The sequence below is a fragment of the Chironomus tepperi genome, unplaced genomic scaffold, assembly GCF_022539635.2.
Source record: "Chironomus tepperi strain 1889 unplaced genomic scaffold, CSIRO-AGI_Ctep_v1 contig_67, whole genome shotgun sequence".
NCBI classification, from domain to species: domain Eukaryota; kingdom Metazoa; phylum Arthropoda; class Insecta; order Diptera; family Chironomidae; genus Chironomus; species Chironomus tepperi.
In genome coordinates, this window is record NW_027226189.1 from 689,230 (window position 1) to 707,853 (window position 18,624).

Sequence of the window (18,624 nt, forward strand, 5' to 3'; positions counted from 1 at the left end):
TTGAGAGAGTACAAAAAAATGGATTCTCGCTAAAACATACATGGAAATGTTTCGATGAGCCAAAGAATGTTGGATATTTGGATCAACAATTGATGAATTTCAATTATTACCAATGGTGGTTCATTTTCCTCAGGCTATCCGAACTTTTGGAAACGATATTTTTTATTCTACGAAAGAAATTCAATCAAGTTTCAATCCTGCATGTACATCATCATATCACTGTTCCATTTCTTGTTTGGATCTTTCTAATTTATAGTGGTGGACGAATGGGTCTGTACCTTGGAATTTTGAATTCTCATGTACATGTAGTCATGTATGGATACTACTTCCTTAGTTCATTTAAGAATTTAAAAAAATATACAAATGTCATCAAGCCTTTCATCACAGGAATTCAAATCATTCAACTATGCGTATGCTTTATTCATTCTGTTATTGCACTTCTTGGGTGCAATGGATCTTGGATTTTCATTTTACAAGTATTTAATATAGGATTTTTAATCTCATTGTTCTTGAAATTTTACATTGAAAATTACTTAAAAAATAGATCAATTGTATGTAATTCAAAATCTGAATAAAAAGCCAGTTCTATTCATAAAGGAACAGGATTTTGTCTCATATTATGCTGCACTACATGGTCTTGGGCTTTGTTAACCTCAAAATCTAATGTAATGTACAGGACAGAAGAAATTAACAGCTGATCATGAAATGTAACTTAAGTTCCACATAGAAACATGGTTACAGTAAATAAATACACAAACCTTTATTTTCACTTAAGACTTACTTGAAATTCAGCATTAAAACCATTTTAATGATTCATAATATTTCTAAACCTTTCCTCCCAAAACCTCATTTTTCTCAAATTCTTAGAAATAAGTCCACAACAAAAAATGCCCAAACAGAACAAAGAAGACAACTGCCTTTTTATCGTTAAGTCTTTTGTTGGATGTCCTTCACGGAAGGAATGTAGAAAAGATAAACACAAAATTTTCGCTCCAAATCTTCATTTTTTCCCATATACTTTATTTCCTTTTATTTGGCATCAAAACCAAACCTTTCTCTTTGCTGCTCGTGTTCTTCTTTATCTTCTTTCTGTTGATTCTTTAAGCTACTACAATCCTGTATCTTCCCTTCTTTATTATTTTTTCCTCTCTCACATTCGGATGACGTGAAGTCAAACAAGAAAAAAAATTCGTTCCTGATTAGCAGTTATTCTTTAGAAATGAATTGGGATATGGGGTGAGGTTTGGGTGAGGATTTAAGAGTTATACTCAAGTTTTTCTAGTTCTTATATGAAAGTCCAGTAAGTATAGGACAGGGGCTTATCTAGGACATGACTAGGTGGTTGGTTCCAAATCTACTTCCTCACACGTTCCTCCTGTTTTGGACAAAATTCTTCAAATTTGAGCCAAAATCAAAAAATATCTCAAATTTTTGGGTTTCATACTAAAAAATGCTAAACTTCCCCTTTTTCGGCTACGTGCTGTTGTTTGACCGTCAGTTCGGCATCTTATACTGCAGTATGGTCCAATATTTTTTTGAGCGAAGGCACCTTGGGCACACCTTGGTGTTAAAACACAACAAAACGAAAACAGCATTCGATTCATAACGCAATAGTGTACCACGACACAAATTTGTAACAACACTGCAACACAGACAAGAACACTTGACTAAAACCAATTCTTACACAGCTCTTCAAAAACTGCTTCCTAACTTATAATTTGAGTTCCAAATAACTTCCTAACTTATGATTTTCCACATTAAAGCACTAAAATCGAATTATCTCTTCCAAAATATAAAAAAAAGAAAGTGGAGCAAGATGGAAAAAAGTCACGGAACACAAAAAAAGAGAGAGAAAAGATGTTATTATAAGCACACACGAAATGAATGGAACAGAACCAAAAAAAAAATCTTGAACTAAATTGATTAAAAAACTTTTTTTTTGGAACTTTATATCACACGATATTCTTTTGTTTCGTCCTCAATAAGAAGCAATAAGAACAAAAAAAAATGGGAGGAGGAAAGCATTTTGTTACGCTCACCGAAACTCGTCGTGGATGAATGAAACTGAAAATTGTTTTCATCTTCGGAAAATTGCTTACATGCTTAGGTCAGCACTTATGTGAATTGCATGTGTATAGGATACGAGTGGTGTGAGTTGGATTATTACATTGATTACTAAACATTTTGAGTTTCGGAACTGCTTCAATTATTGACCATAATCAATATTTTGCCATTGTTCTTATTTGCAATAATTAATGGAAGTAGTTTCCTTTGATTACGTACGGTAATGAAAGTTTATGACTGTTTGTGGTGCTATTAGACACTGTTTATTAGGGACGATCAATCATGGATTGTAATTTTCTAAAACTCATATTATGAATGGTACGTGATGTTAATGAATTTTAGGCATGAATGCTTATATGAAGCATTATATGCTGTGATGATGGAAGTTATGGAGGTTTTTAGGGAAAAATTATTATTATTTCATCATTTTACTTAATTAGTTTTTGGTCGGAATGTGTGCTGATGCGTAATTTATGATGGAAATATTAGTCATTAATGTTGTAAATTTAGTTTTGTGGTTGTAAAGATGAATGGATTTTTTGGAAGAGAAAGGAATGGTCATTCATTTATGGTAGAGTTGTTCAAACTTTTAACCGTGGCGCACTATTGTGTTGCCGTATGTTGTGTGCGATTTTGGTCGAGGCAAACACGATTGAACAACACTGATTTATGGCATCTTAAATTGAACTGAATAGTCAGGATAGAGAGAGTTTAAAGACTGCTCCTAAAAACTTCTTGGACTTAGAAGAATCGCACAAGTTAGTTAATTGATCAAAAATCCACTCCAGATCGCGTTAGTCTGACTTGTTACCTTTTTGGTGCATATATTGCACCAGATAAGCTTGAGCCTAACTTGATGCCGCATTTGGTTGAAATAAGACACCAAACAGCCATGAATCTAGCCTGTTTTCAGATTTCGGACCGATTAACCGACTTGTGCTATTCGGATTAACATTTGACTACTGAATATAGCTATAGCTCTCGAATAGACTCACAACTTTTGCAAAGCAAGTTTACAAGCGTTAAGCATTGCGGCACCAACACTTGTCAAGTGCGCTATCAAGGTTAAATATTTGATAAAAACTCACAATTTATATAATTCTATGTCTGAAAATTTATTTACTTACTTATCAACATAAGTAAGTACCTGAACATTCATTTGAATATTCAAAGCATTTTCATACTGCAGACTGAATAGTCTTTCATGACATTTCAGACAAAAGAGATTTTCTGCATAAAACTATCTCAATTATTCAAAACAGTAATAATGCAATTCATATTTTTAACTTACAATCTCAACTCTGTGCTCTTAATTTAAATGCACAATTTTCATCATTCGAAGGAATTCGTGTTGAATTTTTTACAACAAATTGAGATGACTGTGAAAATTAATTCAGGAATTTACAATGAATTTTCTTCTTCTTCTTCAGGCTAAGATTTACATGAATTCCATCAAATACTTTATAACTACTTCCTTTAACAAATTATTCCATTTTGCATTGAATTTTATCAGAAAAATAATAAATTTTTATTATTTCTTCCGCCTCTATCTCATCCTGCATTGTTGTGATTTCTATATCTATCTATATCCAATATTTATAAAGCTTGTCGTACCCTTTAGTTGCTTCATCTTCTTCACATTTTTCTTTTTTTTCTATCACATAAGTAGGAAAAATATTTTGATCATCCTTTCTAGAATCTTAAAGGAACTAGTCGGAAGGACATTGTCGGATGAATGATCAAAGTGCTTATTTGGGGATGTAATTAGGAATTTAATTTGTTTTCACAAGTTTTGTGTGTTTATAAATATATTTTAACAATTTTTTGAATTTTGAAGATTTTGAAAATCCAAATTTAAAAGTTTAAATTTTTAAAATTATCACAATTTAAAATTTGTAGAAAGAAAACTTTCAAAATTGCAAGATCAAAATAAAGAGTTCAAATTTTATAAAATTCAAATTAAAAGGTTTAATTTTCCAAAGTTGAATATTTGACATTTAAAATCTAAAATTTCATTTTTTAAAAATTGAATTTAATAACTAAAAACTTTTAATTTCAAATTTTGTATTTTAATTTTTATAAGTTTGAACTTTTAATTTTAAAGTTAGATTTTTAAATTTTTAAATTTAAATTTAAAAATTTGAAATTTAAAAAATTTTCTTAAAATTCAAAAATTTGAAATTTAACTTTGAAAACTTAATTTTTCAAAATTGATGAAATTCAAATTAAATTTTTTTTCTCAATTTTCACATTTCAAAATTCAAAATATTGAAAATTCTTTTAAAATTCAAAATTCTATTTTATTTTCAAAACAATTCATAAATTTCTCAATTTTGATCAAAAATAAATAATTCCATAAGAAAGTTCCCAGACACAAAAAATAAACGATTGATCAGCCCACTGAACCAAACATAATATCCAACAATATTTATTTCATAAAAAAAGTTGCTAAAAAGAGAATTTTTTTTTTCTGTGTACTTTATAATAATAATGCCATTGAAGGATGCTTTTGTACTTTATATGCATCCTTCTTCTATCTCGTCTATGTTGTTTGAGTATTTATACATACGTACCATTCAAAATGAATGATTCTCATGTTGATTCATCTCATAAGTATAATACACGAGTGTATTTTATTGAATGCGAATCTGTATGATATTTTTTTGGTACTAAAGTTGAGAAAATAAGAACTGAATGGGGTATGAATAACGGATTTTTTGTTTCTTTTGTGTTTCTAGATTGTTGAAGTTGATGTTCTAGGAAAGCTTTTACAAATTAAAGCTTAATGCCATGATGATTGTATATGAGAATTCACAGACATGATATCATTTGCTGAGTGTAAAGATAAGCTACGATTAAGTTTGAAAATTGGGGCAAATGACTTGGCAATCACCCAGAATTTCTATGAAGAACTTAATTTAAAGTTTTTGTTTGAAAAAATATCAATATTTAAGAACACACAAGACATGAACGTTATAGTGAACTATTTCAAGATACAGATAAATTTAAAGGCATTCTTAATGAATTGTTCAACTTCAATTTTATTTATAGACGACAAATAATTAAACTTGTATATAAACACCTGTGTTTATCTTTATTTTGAGGGAATAACTGAGTTAAATATGGAAAAATGATAATAAGTGCATATAATGGGGTTCGAAGTGAGGTAGACTCGAGTTCCACGGATATTGATTTTAAAGGAATGCTCACTCACATCCTGGGAAGGGATAATGTGTCAGAACACCCAGAACTATTAAATATTCTAGAGTTTTCTGAGGCAAAAATTTCAAAAGATTTAGACATTGAGAGTCAGGATTCCGCTTGGTATCGGAAATTGGCAAGTGGAAGTCGGCGATAAAGCCAGCTTCAGGTGAAGTCCGTGGCAGGTTTTGGATCACAATTGAGCTGTACGATCAGCGAAGTAAGTAAGAGTCTGGATTTCGAAAGTCCAAAAAGTCGCTTGAACTTTAGTCCAGACTCGACAACCGAGCCCTCCAAATTCGGGAATGAGGCCGAATAAGCCAACTAATTTAAAAACCCAGACCGCCCATCAATGACCCAGTTGTTTCAACATCCATACAATTACTACGCATCAAATTCAAAACCACACATCTAAATTCAATATTTATTACCATTTCCATCTAATTTCAATATCTTCATCATTAAAAATTTGACAATAATTGACTCCCTCGTGCTCGATAAGATATGTATCACAAAGAGACAGTAATTATTCAGCACTTTGACGCCATTTAAAAATTTTTCATGCTGAGCAATGTTAAATGGAAAGCAAAATTGATTTTTAATTACAGATAATATTTTTCATTATGAAGTACAATTGGGAATTCTTCAAAATGTTTTTCATTTGTAATGAAAATCTTGTCATTAACATTAATTGATGGCGTGGTGTGGAGAAGGAAATGGGAATGGGAAATTCTTGGAAAAAATGTTGAAAATTTGAGTGGATTTTTTAAGGTTTAAATCAGAGTTGTGTCTACACTGAGTCGGGATGAAGCATTTATGAACTTTTAGAGTCCAGTCTAACAAATTTCTGCATGCCCAAGATTGAATAACATCCAAAATATCAATATTCCTACCATAATTCAATGTAAAATCAATTAAATGACTTAATCGACAAGAAATTTCAGACGTCATTTTGTCATTCACAATTTACTATAATTTTTCCATCAGCTCACTCTACTCAACGAGCAATAAAGTATTATTAATGGTTTGTTAAAAGCTCGTTCAATGAACTTATCGTAATTTTTCATTCATCCACTTGAGCGTTTTAATAATTGATCTGGGTATTGCTAGTAATAGCTTCAATAATAGTAAGTAAGTTCAAGAGTCATTAAATGGGTAGCATTGACCTCAGATAGAATTTTAACAAATTTAAAAGCTTTAATATTAAAGAAAATCTCAAAGTTTGATCATTAAAATTCCATAAAATCATCCCCTTCAATTCCAACATAACAAGCAGCAGCAGCACATATTTCATCATTCATTTATAATTCAAAATGGTCCATAAAATATTTATTTTAAATCCCATTCCAAAGACATCGCAAGCATCTTTTAAAAAAAATGGTAGCATTTACTTCCATATATCACGTCCATAAATGAATAATATCCACCGACATAATGCCAACAAAAGCATATAATTCTATCAAGAATGGAAAAAAAGTGCGCACAAAACGGAAATAACAGAAGGATGAAAAGAAATCAACGGAAATGGGCACATCCGTTTATTTCTCTCTGAATGCAATTCCATTCCATAGCTTTTAATACAATAAGAAGAAATAATAATATTTACAGAGGAGACAGTCACAAAGATGTACACTATAACGGTCGATATAATGCTTTTCCGGTATTGTGAAGACGAATGAAAAATTATTAAATTTAATGGTTAAGGAAAAATCGTAAAAGAATGCCAAGAAGGGACAAATTTCTTTTATCGTTTAGGCAACACAAACTCCACAAGGTAGCATATACAATCATTTTATTATATGTAATAATGGAGAAGCATTCGAACGTGCATGATCCAAAAAATCTTTACTTTTGTGGGCAGCAGAAGATTCAATTCAAAATTTAATTTTGTGAATTTATTTGGAAGTCAATTGGAGGTCGATGGAAAATATTGAATTTTAGGAGATGATTGGACATAAAAATCAATCTAATTTCAGTTTTGGAACTTTAAAGCAACATCAAGTTGAGAATTAATTATTAAGATTCTTGAATTAGGATGCAAAATGTATTATTTATGGCATCTAGCAAAAGAAGCAGTCAAAATCAGTTCAATTTTCATATTAAGACTTAAGGACTTTAGTCAACTTTTCCAAAAAAAATCAACGATTTCCGACTTAATTACGAATAACATTTGATACAATAACAATTGGGATTCGAACCCACATTCTATGATGTTCAGTTGCATGCTTTTACTACTGAGCAATCAAAGTTTGCTGCTACTACTGAGCAATAGGAGTTATTCGACTGTATAGCAAAGTGACACATATAAATTACTTCTTGTAATCCTTTTTACAACTGAACTCCCATTGACCCCATTAAATAGCTATTACAGGAATCTTATTACAACAATAAGGCCAAGGATTTATCTGTTTTTCAGGACTTGAGTATTAAAAATTGAGAAACTCGATTACTTAATATTGAGCATGAATAAATTATACAATGTTACTCTAATATTGAGTATGAAGGATGAATAATATATTAATTCCAGGTCAAAACAGTTCTAGAACCTTTCTACTATTTTTAGTTACGATAAAAATGCAGAACCATCAATATAAGAACAATCCCAATAGCCATTCCAGCCTCACAATCCTCTCATTCATCAGCAACATTACAAAATTATCATACAATCCAATTCCATACAAGTAGTAACAAAATCCCATCTCTAATAACGTTCTACAGCCATGCCTTTCAGCCTCTCTTTTCTCTGTGTCTGCTTGTTATCTTAACAATTTTTTTATTGTCATATATTTTTCAAAATGACAAAAAATGTGAGAAGCGTGAATAAAAAAAATCCATGCGTGTACGACGATAAAAAATGACAAAAAAATTTTCATACATGAAAATGTAAATGCAAAGCTCTTGGTGCTGGCAGCAAGCGAAAGAGGTGAGAATAACTTTTTTTTCATCGAGATAAGGATGAACAATTTTCATAGCTATATACTGTTTTTTTTGGAAACGAACCGAAAGTTTCTTTTTTGATTTAAACACTTTACACGACATTGTTGTTTAGTAGCTCCCCGACACTGCCTGAATATCGTTCATTATGAATTACTTAAGTAGATGAAAATTTATTAGAGATCGCGTGCTGTAGGCAATTTTGTGTCTTTTTTGAGAGTGGAAATGTATCATCTCGTCATGATACTTAAAATGATGAAAAATTTGAAATATTTGATGTCATAATATGAATAATGATGATTTGTATGGAAGGGCGTGATGATACTTTCAATTGATGAGACTTCTCTTTTTATGTTTATGGTCTGTTTTGCAACTTTAATTTTGATCGTAAAGTTCTTTTTTTCTTGAGGACAGATTTTTGGCCTCCGCATGATTTACATAATTTTATGCTATTGAAATGTATGTAAATTTAGCTTGGTTGTGGGATATAAAATTTCTTTGAGTGTTTCACGCACTTCTTCTTAGCAGTTGCGAAAGTGGATCGCATTGCGGATAGAATTATCTTTTGACTGATGAAACTGAGATGATCGTGAAGAGCCTTTGGGCAATAAAAGTCTCTTATTACATTTTAGAGTGTCAAATTAAGAAGTTGTAGAGGAATGACTGTAAAATGAGATGGTGCTGGGTCAATAGCGCAGCTGACTAGATCTGAGGTACTTAAGGATTAGGCTAGTGAGAGTTTCCGAGGCTGAAATCAAGACTTTACCTAGATCTTCAGCCTCGGTACGGAGACAATAACTAAGACTTCTAGGCCTTGGTATCGAGACCGGAACCTAAATTTCCTAGTCTCAGGTACCGAAACCGGAACAAAGACTTCCCAGTCACAGATACCAAAATAGTCGGGTTGACCACTTTCTCGCTTGCTGCTCACAAACTGGATTTTATAGACTCAAATGCCATTTAAGACAGGCCATGGACCAAAATCAATAAGTATGTCTAGTGAAGTAAGTAATCAAATACGCATATGAACTAGAGTTGGCTAAACTCCAGTATGTAAGTGCTGTCACTAGAGTCTAGACTCCAAAAATGTGACCAGACAAGAATATATGCGCAAGTCCAAACTCCCAAATTCCTACCAACTGTGATGACATCCTCACAACTACTCCCACTAAGAATCACTTTACCGCTCATCTCTCACAGCTACGCATAATTCACTTAAGATTTCTTTTGAATCAAAGCAATAACACAACAACTTATGAATATTCAAGCACAAAACAACATTCATGCTTCCTACAGTAAATGAAAAGAAAACTTTCTTTCACACGTGGGATTAAAAAATATTTTTTTATGTACAACATTAAGCACTTAACAGAAGCTGTAAAATAATCTACAAAAACTCAATTAATGTAGATGCAAAAACAAATTTTTGACATCTGCACACGCGGGACTAAGGCACACAAAAAAAAAACTATGAGAAAATTCCATCCAACCCAAATCAAAGTTTTCTTTTCCCTTTCGTCCAACAAAATCAGTAATTTGCATGCAAATTTTCAATTTATAGCTTTAATGTTGCCGTCGAAAGGTCTCGCTTGGATATTTTAGGAGCTTTATATTTTCGTGTCCATTTTAAATGCCATGAAATGAAATTGAATAATTATTTTTTTTAGGTATTTGTCAAGCCCGTCCTTAAAATCCTTAAAAAAGTGTCACATAATTATGTAACAATGAGACAGACACAAAAAAAGAATGTGTCCATTAAGTATTTTCATTGTCACCAACACATATGCGTGGACTTAAAGGAATGGTAAAGAAGCAATTGAAAAAAAGGTATCGCATTCGTAAGGACTGTCCTTTCTAAATAATATAACACAAAAAAAAGTACCTTTCATTGTCGATGGCAGAATCCACATCATTTTTTATTATCAGCATTGGCATCACAACCACTAACGACACCGGAAGCGGAGAATTGCTTGAATGAAATAAGAAAAAGTCTCTTTTTAGATTCACCTTTACCTTTTTTTACTCTGTCCTAGCAACAGTTTTAAGGGAAATTGTTGTGGGTGTCATTGTGGATGTTCTGAGAAATTCTTTAAGTTGAAGTATTTTAACGGTTTTTTAACATTTGAATTTATGTCAAAAAATCATTTTGTCAATTTATGGTCAAATTTTACTTAGACAACGAGACCCAGGTTCGATCCCAGGAAAAGTCAAGTAAGATCCGGCCTCAACTAGCTTCTCGGTTTGTTGAGCATTTCTGGCCACTTTCCTAAAAAAATCTGAATTTCCTTCCTAAAATTCCCTTTAATTTTCAGTCAGGTAACCTCTTACATCCCCCCAAACATGTGTCTAATCTCATTTTTCAAGACAAATTTTCATGAACAATAAAAGGCAATTTTTTGTACAAGATGCAATTTATGACGAAACCCGAGGCATCTCATATTCCTTTCTGTGTCTCATCGGAGATGATGAGCAAGTAAAAAAAAGTACACAGTCGCATAATAAACATAAAGAATAATTATGGATTAAGGTAGGCTTGGAGCTTTTTGAATTGAAATAAGTGTACTGTAAGTAAGCATGAATAATGAGTTCGGGTGCATTAAATTACAATTAGTTGTCATTCTTTATTTTTTATTATTGTCGTATTTTAACATGACAGCAACAAAAAATATTTTCAAGCTGTAAAATGAGCTTTTGTTTATGAGGTGTTTGTGGTGTGGTTAAACACGAGTCTTGAAGAATTTTTGTTGAATTTATTGTTGTTTGGCGTTGGTGGTTGTTTAATTGATGAGGTGGATGCAACAGAAAGTTTTAAGTTTCAACTTTATTGACGTCAAACAAAAGAGAAGTTTTAGTGCTCTATATATTTAGACCAGTGTGGCTCAAACTTTTTAAAGTCATGACATACTTTAATTGTATAAATGATTGTACAAATGTATCGTATCACAAGTGTGTCGTGCAAAGAAGTGTGTCATGGCACATGTTTACCGTGACACAAGTGTATCGTGGCAAAAATGTATCGTATGAAGCCGTGACACACGTGAGTTGTGACAAAAGTGTTACGTGACATAAGCGTCATGACACAAGTGTGCTGCAACACGTAATTTTTCCAATACTGAATTATGGTTTCACAATTGGGATTTTAAACATATTCTCCAGAAGTCAAGCTTTAAGCTCCTTTATCTCTTCATGGAAAATGGAAAAGCTACCTAGAATCCTATTTATAGCATGCCATTTCTTACGAATGACCCCATTGAGAATAACTCAGAATTCACAGACTCAACAAAATACCAAGCCATAAAATATTATCAATCATAAAGATTTGACCTTGAATCCACGTAAACAAAACATTCACGTGGCATCCATTTACACCTATAATTTTTTACGACTTCTTCCTTTCTATTCTAGCTTACTTTTTATTTTTATTATTATATATTTTTTTCCGAAAATAAACCTGAACAAAGAATAGAAAAATCATTGTCATTGGCATCAAAAAATAACTTGTTTACGCACGCACAATGTGATAATCTTAGAACATAATCTATAATTAACAGTCGACAGTTCTGATGACGAGGCAGTTCTTACACGCAATTGGTTCTGGATCAAAGAGAAAAGTCGTGAACTTATGAATGAATCTGGCATTTTTTGAGCTTGCATAATTTTTGAGAAATATGCGTAAAATGAGCATTTCCTTCCTTAAATATTCATTATGTTATGGCAGTGATGTTCAAGGAGGAAGTAAAGAATTTTCTAAACTATATACCAAAAGAGACACGATATGATGATAATTTATGTAACACGTACGAAAGGCGTGAGGAGTTAAAAAATGAAGCCTTAAAAGTGACATTCTCTTTTACTTCTGGCCCCTAAAGAATGAACTATAATGAGCGGAAGTATGTTGTTACAAAAAAAAAAGGAGACACGATATTGTGTAGATGAGATAGTGAATGAGAGAGAAAATTGCTATCATTACCCATTATATCTCATTGTTTCTTCAACTCTCGGCTGTAACCAAAGGGGAACCCTTAAAGTACTACATTCTCCACCATTCAGTCATAATGTACGCAGAAAATAAGAAAAGGCAACACAAAAAGGCATACCATCTTCTTTAACACAAACGACCGACTGTGACTCTTTTTGTGATGAGCATGAGGGTACAAAATGATGATATTTCTGAAAAAGGATGAAACTGTGTATCAGCTGTGTAACGAGAATAGAGATTATTAATTCACGCAAATCGTTTGCTGTCGGGTCTTTAAAGTTTTTTTTTTGTTCCTTCTCTAGATCCATACGTGATCAACATTTTTAAATAGAATTCGAATTGTTTGTGATAACCTCAAAAAAAATTTGTTTTTGGGTTTAATGGCATCGATAGTTATTCAAGGTCTAGGTGTACGGACAAAGGGATTGTTCTTCTAGGGGTAGAGGAGGAGAGGGGACAATGCTACGGTAACATGCACCTGCACCCTACCATCGGTGTACTGTACCACTAGTAGACTATTGGTGCATCATTGTAATGACACAGATGTGTCCCTTTGCCATACCAGGTGTGTCACTGCACTGTACAAGTAGTGTACCTATACCGTACCGTACCACCACCGGATAAACCGTCACCAGGTGTGTATTCCTGGAGGAGGGGATGTTAGGAAGTAGATCTAGTCTCATAAAACCAACCCTTCATCTACAGCACCCCTTCCATATTTTAAGAACCTTCACCCTCTCCCCCAAAAAAAGTCATACACATTTAAATAAAAAGAAACACACTCAAAACAGTAAAAAAATAACTTTTTTGCGTTTATTTGATTATATCATTGTTCATCCACACAGAAGTGAGCTAAAAAAGAGCCATAACACTTAAACATAAAGAATGAAAGGGAAAAGATATTGTGTTAGGCAAAGGATGAAAAAAAGAAGGAAATAAATGAATAAATGGAGTGGGAGTTTAATGGATGGAGAAGATCCACAAGTTGACATAGCACAAGTACAGTTGTGTCATGTTTTGTGCTGTAACACAAGAAAGAAAAGAATCCAGAAAAGTGGAATTTTCTTTTTTGAAAATTATCTAGATGAATTGAATGAGGCATGAGAAGGATTGGAGAGAAAAACATCAAGGACTGAACAGCTGCAGGCAATAAAGTCAATGAGAATTGAGTTTTGATGGTTGGCAATCGAGTATTTTAGAGAAATTTTAAAGAAAACATTCTCAAATGTAACATGTTGAGGATATTGTTTAGTACTTCCCAGAATTTGTCCTTTTTTTGGGTAGTTGAGCATGTCAAGGACTTGAATTTTTTTGGTGTTTTTAAGAACAGCGTGTCACATTGTGTTGGATAAAAAATTGTCATAAAAAATGAGAAATGAGTTGCTCATCAAAAAGTGAGTCAAGGAAATTCAACTAATATCATTTGATGATTCTTAAGGATGACTATCCGAGGAGACAGTGATCAATTTTGCAAGTAGTATGTTCAAGTCTTAGGGCGGCTAATGTAGTCTAATGTCTCAATGCAATTCTAGTCACATTGATTCTGAGCATCAAAAGCTCATTCCATCTCAATTTCATCTATATCAGTATATGGCAACCTTTCATTTTTGGAAGCACACCTATCCCAGCACGGTAGTTTGCATCATCCAAATCCGGCTCTCCAGTATGCCCCAACACACAGATTCCCAACCACTGATATAAATTCTGACTTTTAAAATCAATACAGAACCAAATGAATAATATAACTCCTTTAATATTCCATAAACATCCCCAAAACCTAGTCAGTTTAACTCTCATGACAACAAAATCCAAATTGAATCTCTCAAATATTTAAAAACTTAAATTATTCACAAACCAAATACAACTCAATGATAGAAGACCAACATGAACTAAATAATAGAGCTTAATTTAGCTCTCGTTCCTCAATTCCTCAAAAACTAAATAAATAATCTTATTTATTTACCTAAAAACAAACAATTTTCTATTTTATTTTTCCGTTTTCAACTACGAGATTGTCAACAAAACTAGAAATAAATCTAAGATCACTGTACAAATGGATATGCTGTTCTGTGAATGCTTTATTTATGTTTAATTGAGTAAATCATGTTATAAGGAATGAAAAGTTTAAATAATGTCAATCCCTCGTTTGAAAATGGAATAAATTAATTTCGCCCCTCTTTACAGTAAACAGACGGGGACGAAAAATAAGAAAAAATAAGAGATGAAAATTGGAAGTGCTTTATTATTAAAGGAGCTTGCAAAAATGTAAGTGAAAGTAAATGATTGAAGAAATATGTAGTTTTGGTTCAGTTTTTCGGATTTTGTAGGCGATTGGAGTGAGAATTCTATAATGGACTATTAACTGTACATCATCAACTAGAATGCAGTAGCAAGGAAGAAACAGAAGATGTATAATTCAAATATGACAGTTTGTCATATCGTCGAATAACCTCGGGTAGCTCAGTGGTAGGAACATGCGACCAGAAATTGTCGGACGAGGTTCGAGTCCCATTGATGAATCCCGAAAGAACACTTGCATAGAATCCATCCAAATTGAAGCTTCACACTAATAAAGTCTCATGCATTCCCGAGTCAAAGTCTCTATATCATCGAGATGTGTATACAATTACCCAGGGCTACTCAAAAAACTAACCTAAAAGTTAATATAAAGCTCCTGAATCGCAATCTTAACTAAACAAAATTAACCTCCAAAATTTTAAGCACAAAACATAATAAGCAGAAGAGAAAAAAAATTCACTAAAACTTTTGGGATCAATTTCAGCGTCTTGGCTTTTAGAAGTTCCCTTCCCATTCCATCCTCCAATTACATCTTACAGACATGCCAACATCAAGCGCCGCATTCCAACAACAATGAATAAATCCACCTTAAAAATGATGCGATTAGTGTTAGTTGTGAAAAATTTTCTTTCCCTCTGTTGTATTTCAAATGGAAAAAGTAATTTTTTCCCACATTGAATACAGTACAGCATAGAAACACAGTGAGACGATGGAGCTCTTAATTCTCACAGAAATATACAATTACTTCTGCGTTTACCCTAGAAATATACAATATAAATTTATCTTTCATGATGATGACGATGATGATACAAATGTAAATCTGTGTCATGATTTTTATTGCTTACACAAATCCTCCAGCTCTTAGTTCCCTATCTTATGTCTCTCCCCTTTTTATATCTTCTTTCCTGCACTAAGAACAATGTTTGTCTCATTTAAAACAAGAAAAATTGAAAAAAATTGCAACAATTTTTAAAGTGAGTGAGTTAGATGCTTATGGGGTACGAGAAAATAACAACAGTAAGTGTAATGAGTCAACCAGAGGTATCATAAATCATAGTCGTGCCTGAGATGAACGCAATTTTTTCTGTATTTTTCATTTCTCTGTCTTCGTTTTTTTTATCATGTTTCAACACGAGCACTGTATATTGCATGGCATTTTTCCGGCCTGAGACATTCAACTTGAATGTGAAGATGTATAATTGGATGTTTTTTGAAGTCATACATTTGTGACTGTTGGAGCTTGATCTATATATAGAAGAGTAAGTATGTGCAAGGGTTTGTTGACAAACTGAAATGTTGTCAAGTAAACGGAAATTAAGCATAAATGCTTGGTTTAAAATTTATTTTAACGTATGAGGACTGTGTGCTGTGCTATTTTTGGAATTAGGCGTTGCTGCATGGAGAAATTTGGAAGACTTATTGATTCTTCGGCATTTAAAACTGAAACTTGCAGTTCAACTTAAAAATCTAATTTAAACGGAATTTTAAAATTTGAAATTTTTGATTTTTTTTTCTCCACCTCAAAAAGTTTTTCTTAATTTATTCATCTAAGAAACAGCATTCAAGCAAAGCATACATGTTTTCAGACAGTAAAAAGTGGCAAAAATAAGCCCACAAAACATTCTATTAGCATAAATTGCAGGATTATACAGAAAAATCTCAATAAACCCCAAAAAAGCATTCCGCCATTTTGTTAACACAGAGAAGTCAAAACAAATTACAAATCGTTTAAATTTTAAGGCTTACTCGCGGAAGTCATGGCATATCTCTAGAAAACATGCTAAAAAGCATAAATTTACGTCTGTTCTCCCTGTTTTTTTTTCAGCTACTATGCAAATATTTTCCTCCATTCATTCTTATTTCACCCATTTCTAGCATTTCTTTTCCGTTATTATTTTTAATGTTCATGCTTATATGCTCGTGTAGTACGGTAAACAAAAAAATCTAATATGCGAGTGTATATGTGCGTAAAAAGAATAACATTCAAAACTCATAATCTCCGAAAATTGTTTCGAGCATAAGAGATCATGTAACATGATGCAAATATTTGTATTTTAAGGCTTCATACATATTTTTTACTCTATTATATATTATCGTGTCTTGCTGTTGTTTTGCTTTTTATAATACTCGATGTTCTTACCGTTCCTATTCAACTGAATTGCTCTCAACATGCCGACTTATGTTTCATAAGAAATTCAAATGCTTTTTTTTCTGTCTTCTCATTCAATCGGCTTATGAACAGAAATTACAAAATGTTTGTCGAGCAGCACAGAAAAAAAAAATTTACAGTACGCGCAAAAAAAAGTCATTTTCCCTGTGGAAAAATTGAATTTTTCATGAACCTACTCGAGTTTATTTTTTAATGTGAGAAAATAAGTCGAAAATTGTACATAATTGATTTAATATTTCAGTGAATTTTGTATCATTTCTGCTGATTGCTGTTTGGACTTTTCAGCTCAATTATTTTGTCAATAACATGAAATTGAACAAGTTTCATGGAAAAATGAAATACAATTGGGAAGTATTTTTTGGGGATGATGAATTTGTTGAGAGTACTTTTACACCTACTACACAATTTTGTGTTTGTTGTGACATGCTGTGTGTGTTGGTTGGTATGGAGAAAATTGTTTTGTATTAAAGTTTGTTTTTCATTGAATTTGACAAGATTGGTTTGAATTGTGACAATTTAAAGTTTAGAATCTTTTTAAGTTTTTACTCCTTCTCCCAAACTGTGACACATTGTAACAGGATCATGAACTTAAATTTTGACTCAATAACAAAATTGAAGACTCCCCATCCCTTAATCACGTAGTTACTGAAACCATGCTCAAATGTGGATCTAAGGTTACAATAAAATGATTTCCATCTGACTCTGTTGCTAAATCTGAAATCTTTTTTGTTCAAATTCTCTGTCCGCTCGTTAACTTGGAATTCTCCAGATCAGCAATAGTTTTTAATAGCAGCCACATTGCTGCCAATTGGCATTTTTGTCAGTTAATATGAAAATTGTCACTTGGACGCTATATTAGGTTATCCTTATAGCTTTATCATCACTGTTCTGAACCATATAGCTTTTGAAAATCAAGGACAATTTTTCCCTTGCAGATTCCAGCCAAGAGCAGTGAAACACAATTTTTGTCCCAAGATTGACATTCTTATCTCGACCCCTGAGCTATACGTAATTCTCAAACTTTCCCCAATATTTGTACTCAAGCTTTTACTTCTATCTCAACTTTCTAACTCTCAGAACCTTTTTAATTAATCAAAAAGCATTTAAAGCCACTTAAAAAAATTCAATTCACTCTAAACAACACCCAATGTACTCAACAAAATTAAATTCCATACCTCTTCATCTAATACATCCCAAAAAAAAAAGTATGCCATAGAAATCATCCTTTCAACCTGTATCCATTGTTTTTTTCATCCACTGGGTGACTTATTTTATTGTACTCATATAATTCTATGCTTACAATACTTTTTATATACATTTATTTTTCATTTCATTTTATAACATTTACTTTGTGAGGATTGTAAGCATTAAATTAATTTTACAAAGCATTTTTCATTATTATTTTTATTCACTCGAACATAAATTGAAGAAAAGAAGTAAAGAAGCTTTGAGGCAGATGAACATTTCTTTTTTTTTCGTTCTTTTTTAATTTTTGTTCTAAATTACTGAAAAAAGAGATAAAAAAATATTCAAGGCTTTTCATCACTTTGTAGAAATGCTAATGGTAATTTCATAGAAGAAAATTTCCTGCGCTCATTTCTTGTTGAAGAGTGCCTGATAATAATTAAGCTGAATTTTAATTTTATAAGTAAACTCATTCTTGGCAGAGTTGGGAATTGGCTGACGGCAATCGACAATAGCATCGGCAGTGAACGGGGACCATTAACACATGCCATCTGTAGGCGACAATTGACACGTTTTAAACGAATTGGTCAGTCGTCTTTGACATCTATCATCGGCAGATGGTCGGGGAATGATGGCATTGGTCATCGACACCCTGACGGCGTTCGTTGACTCCTGCAATCGACGGTGAACGTTCGCCATCACAGGCAACCGCTAACATCTACCATGGGCCGTCGCCAGTGGTCAATGACACCTTCCATCGGCATCCAAACGATGGCCGTTAACATCTCCCATG

At 32.5% G+C, this 18,624-nt stretch overlaps 1 protein-coding gene across 25 annotated transcripts in view; it reads right to left on the reverse strand.

Annotated features, from left to right (window-relative positions):
- The window catches only part of LOC139100601 (uncharacterized), a 140,975-nt gene that overhangs the window by 95,572 nt on the left and 26,779 nt on the right, over positions 1-18,624 (reverse strand). For 23 of the 25 annotated variants that reach the window (XM_070653269.1, XM_070653274.1, XM_070653270.1 and 20 more), the window contains one exon: positions 10,082-10,168. The exons of 1 other annotated variant lie outside the window; for it this stretch is intronic. In XM_070653269.1, the coding sequence (XP_070509370.1) occupies positions 10,082-10,112 (31 nt within the window). In that variant the 5' untranslated portion in view covers positions 10,113-10,168. Of the gene's footprint in view, positions 1-10,081; positions 10,169-18,624 lie in introns of those variants that run through there. One more of the 25 variants, XM_070653277.1, reaches the window with a different exon arrangement.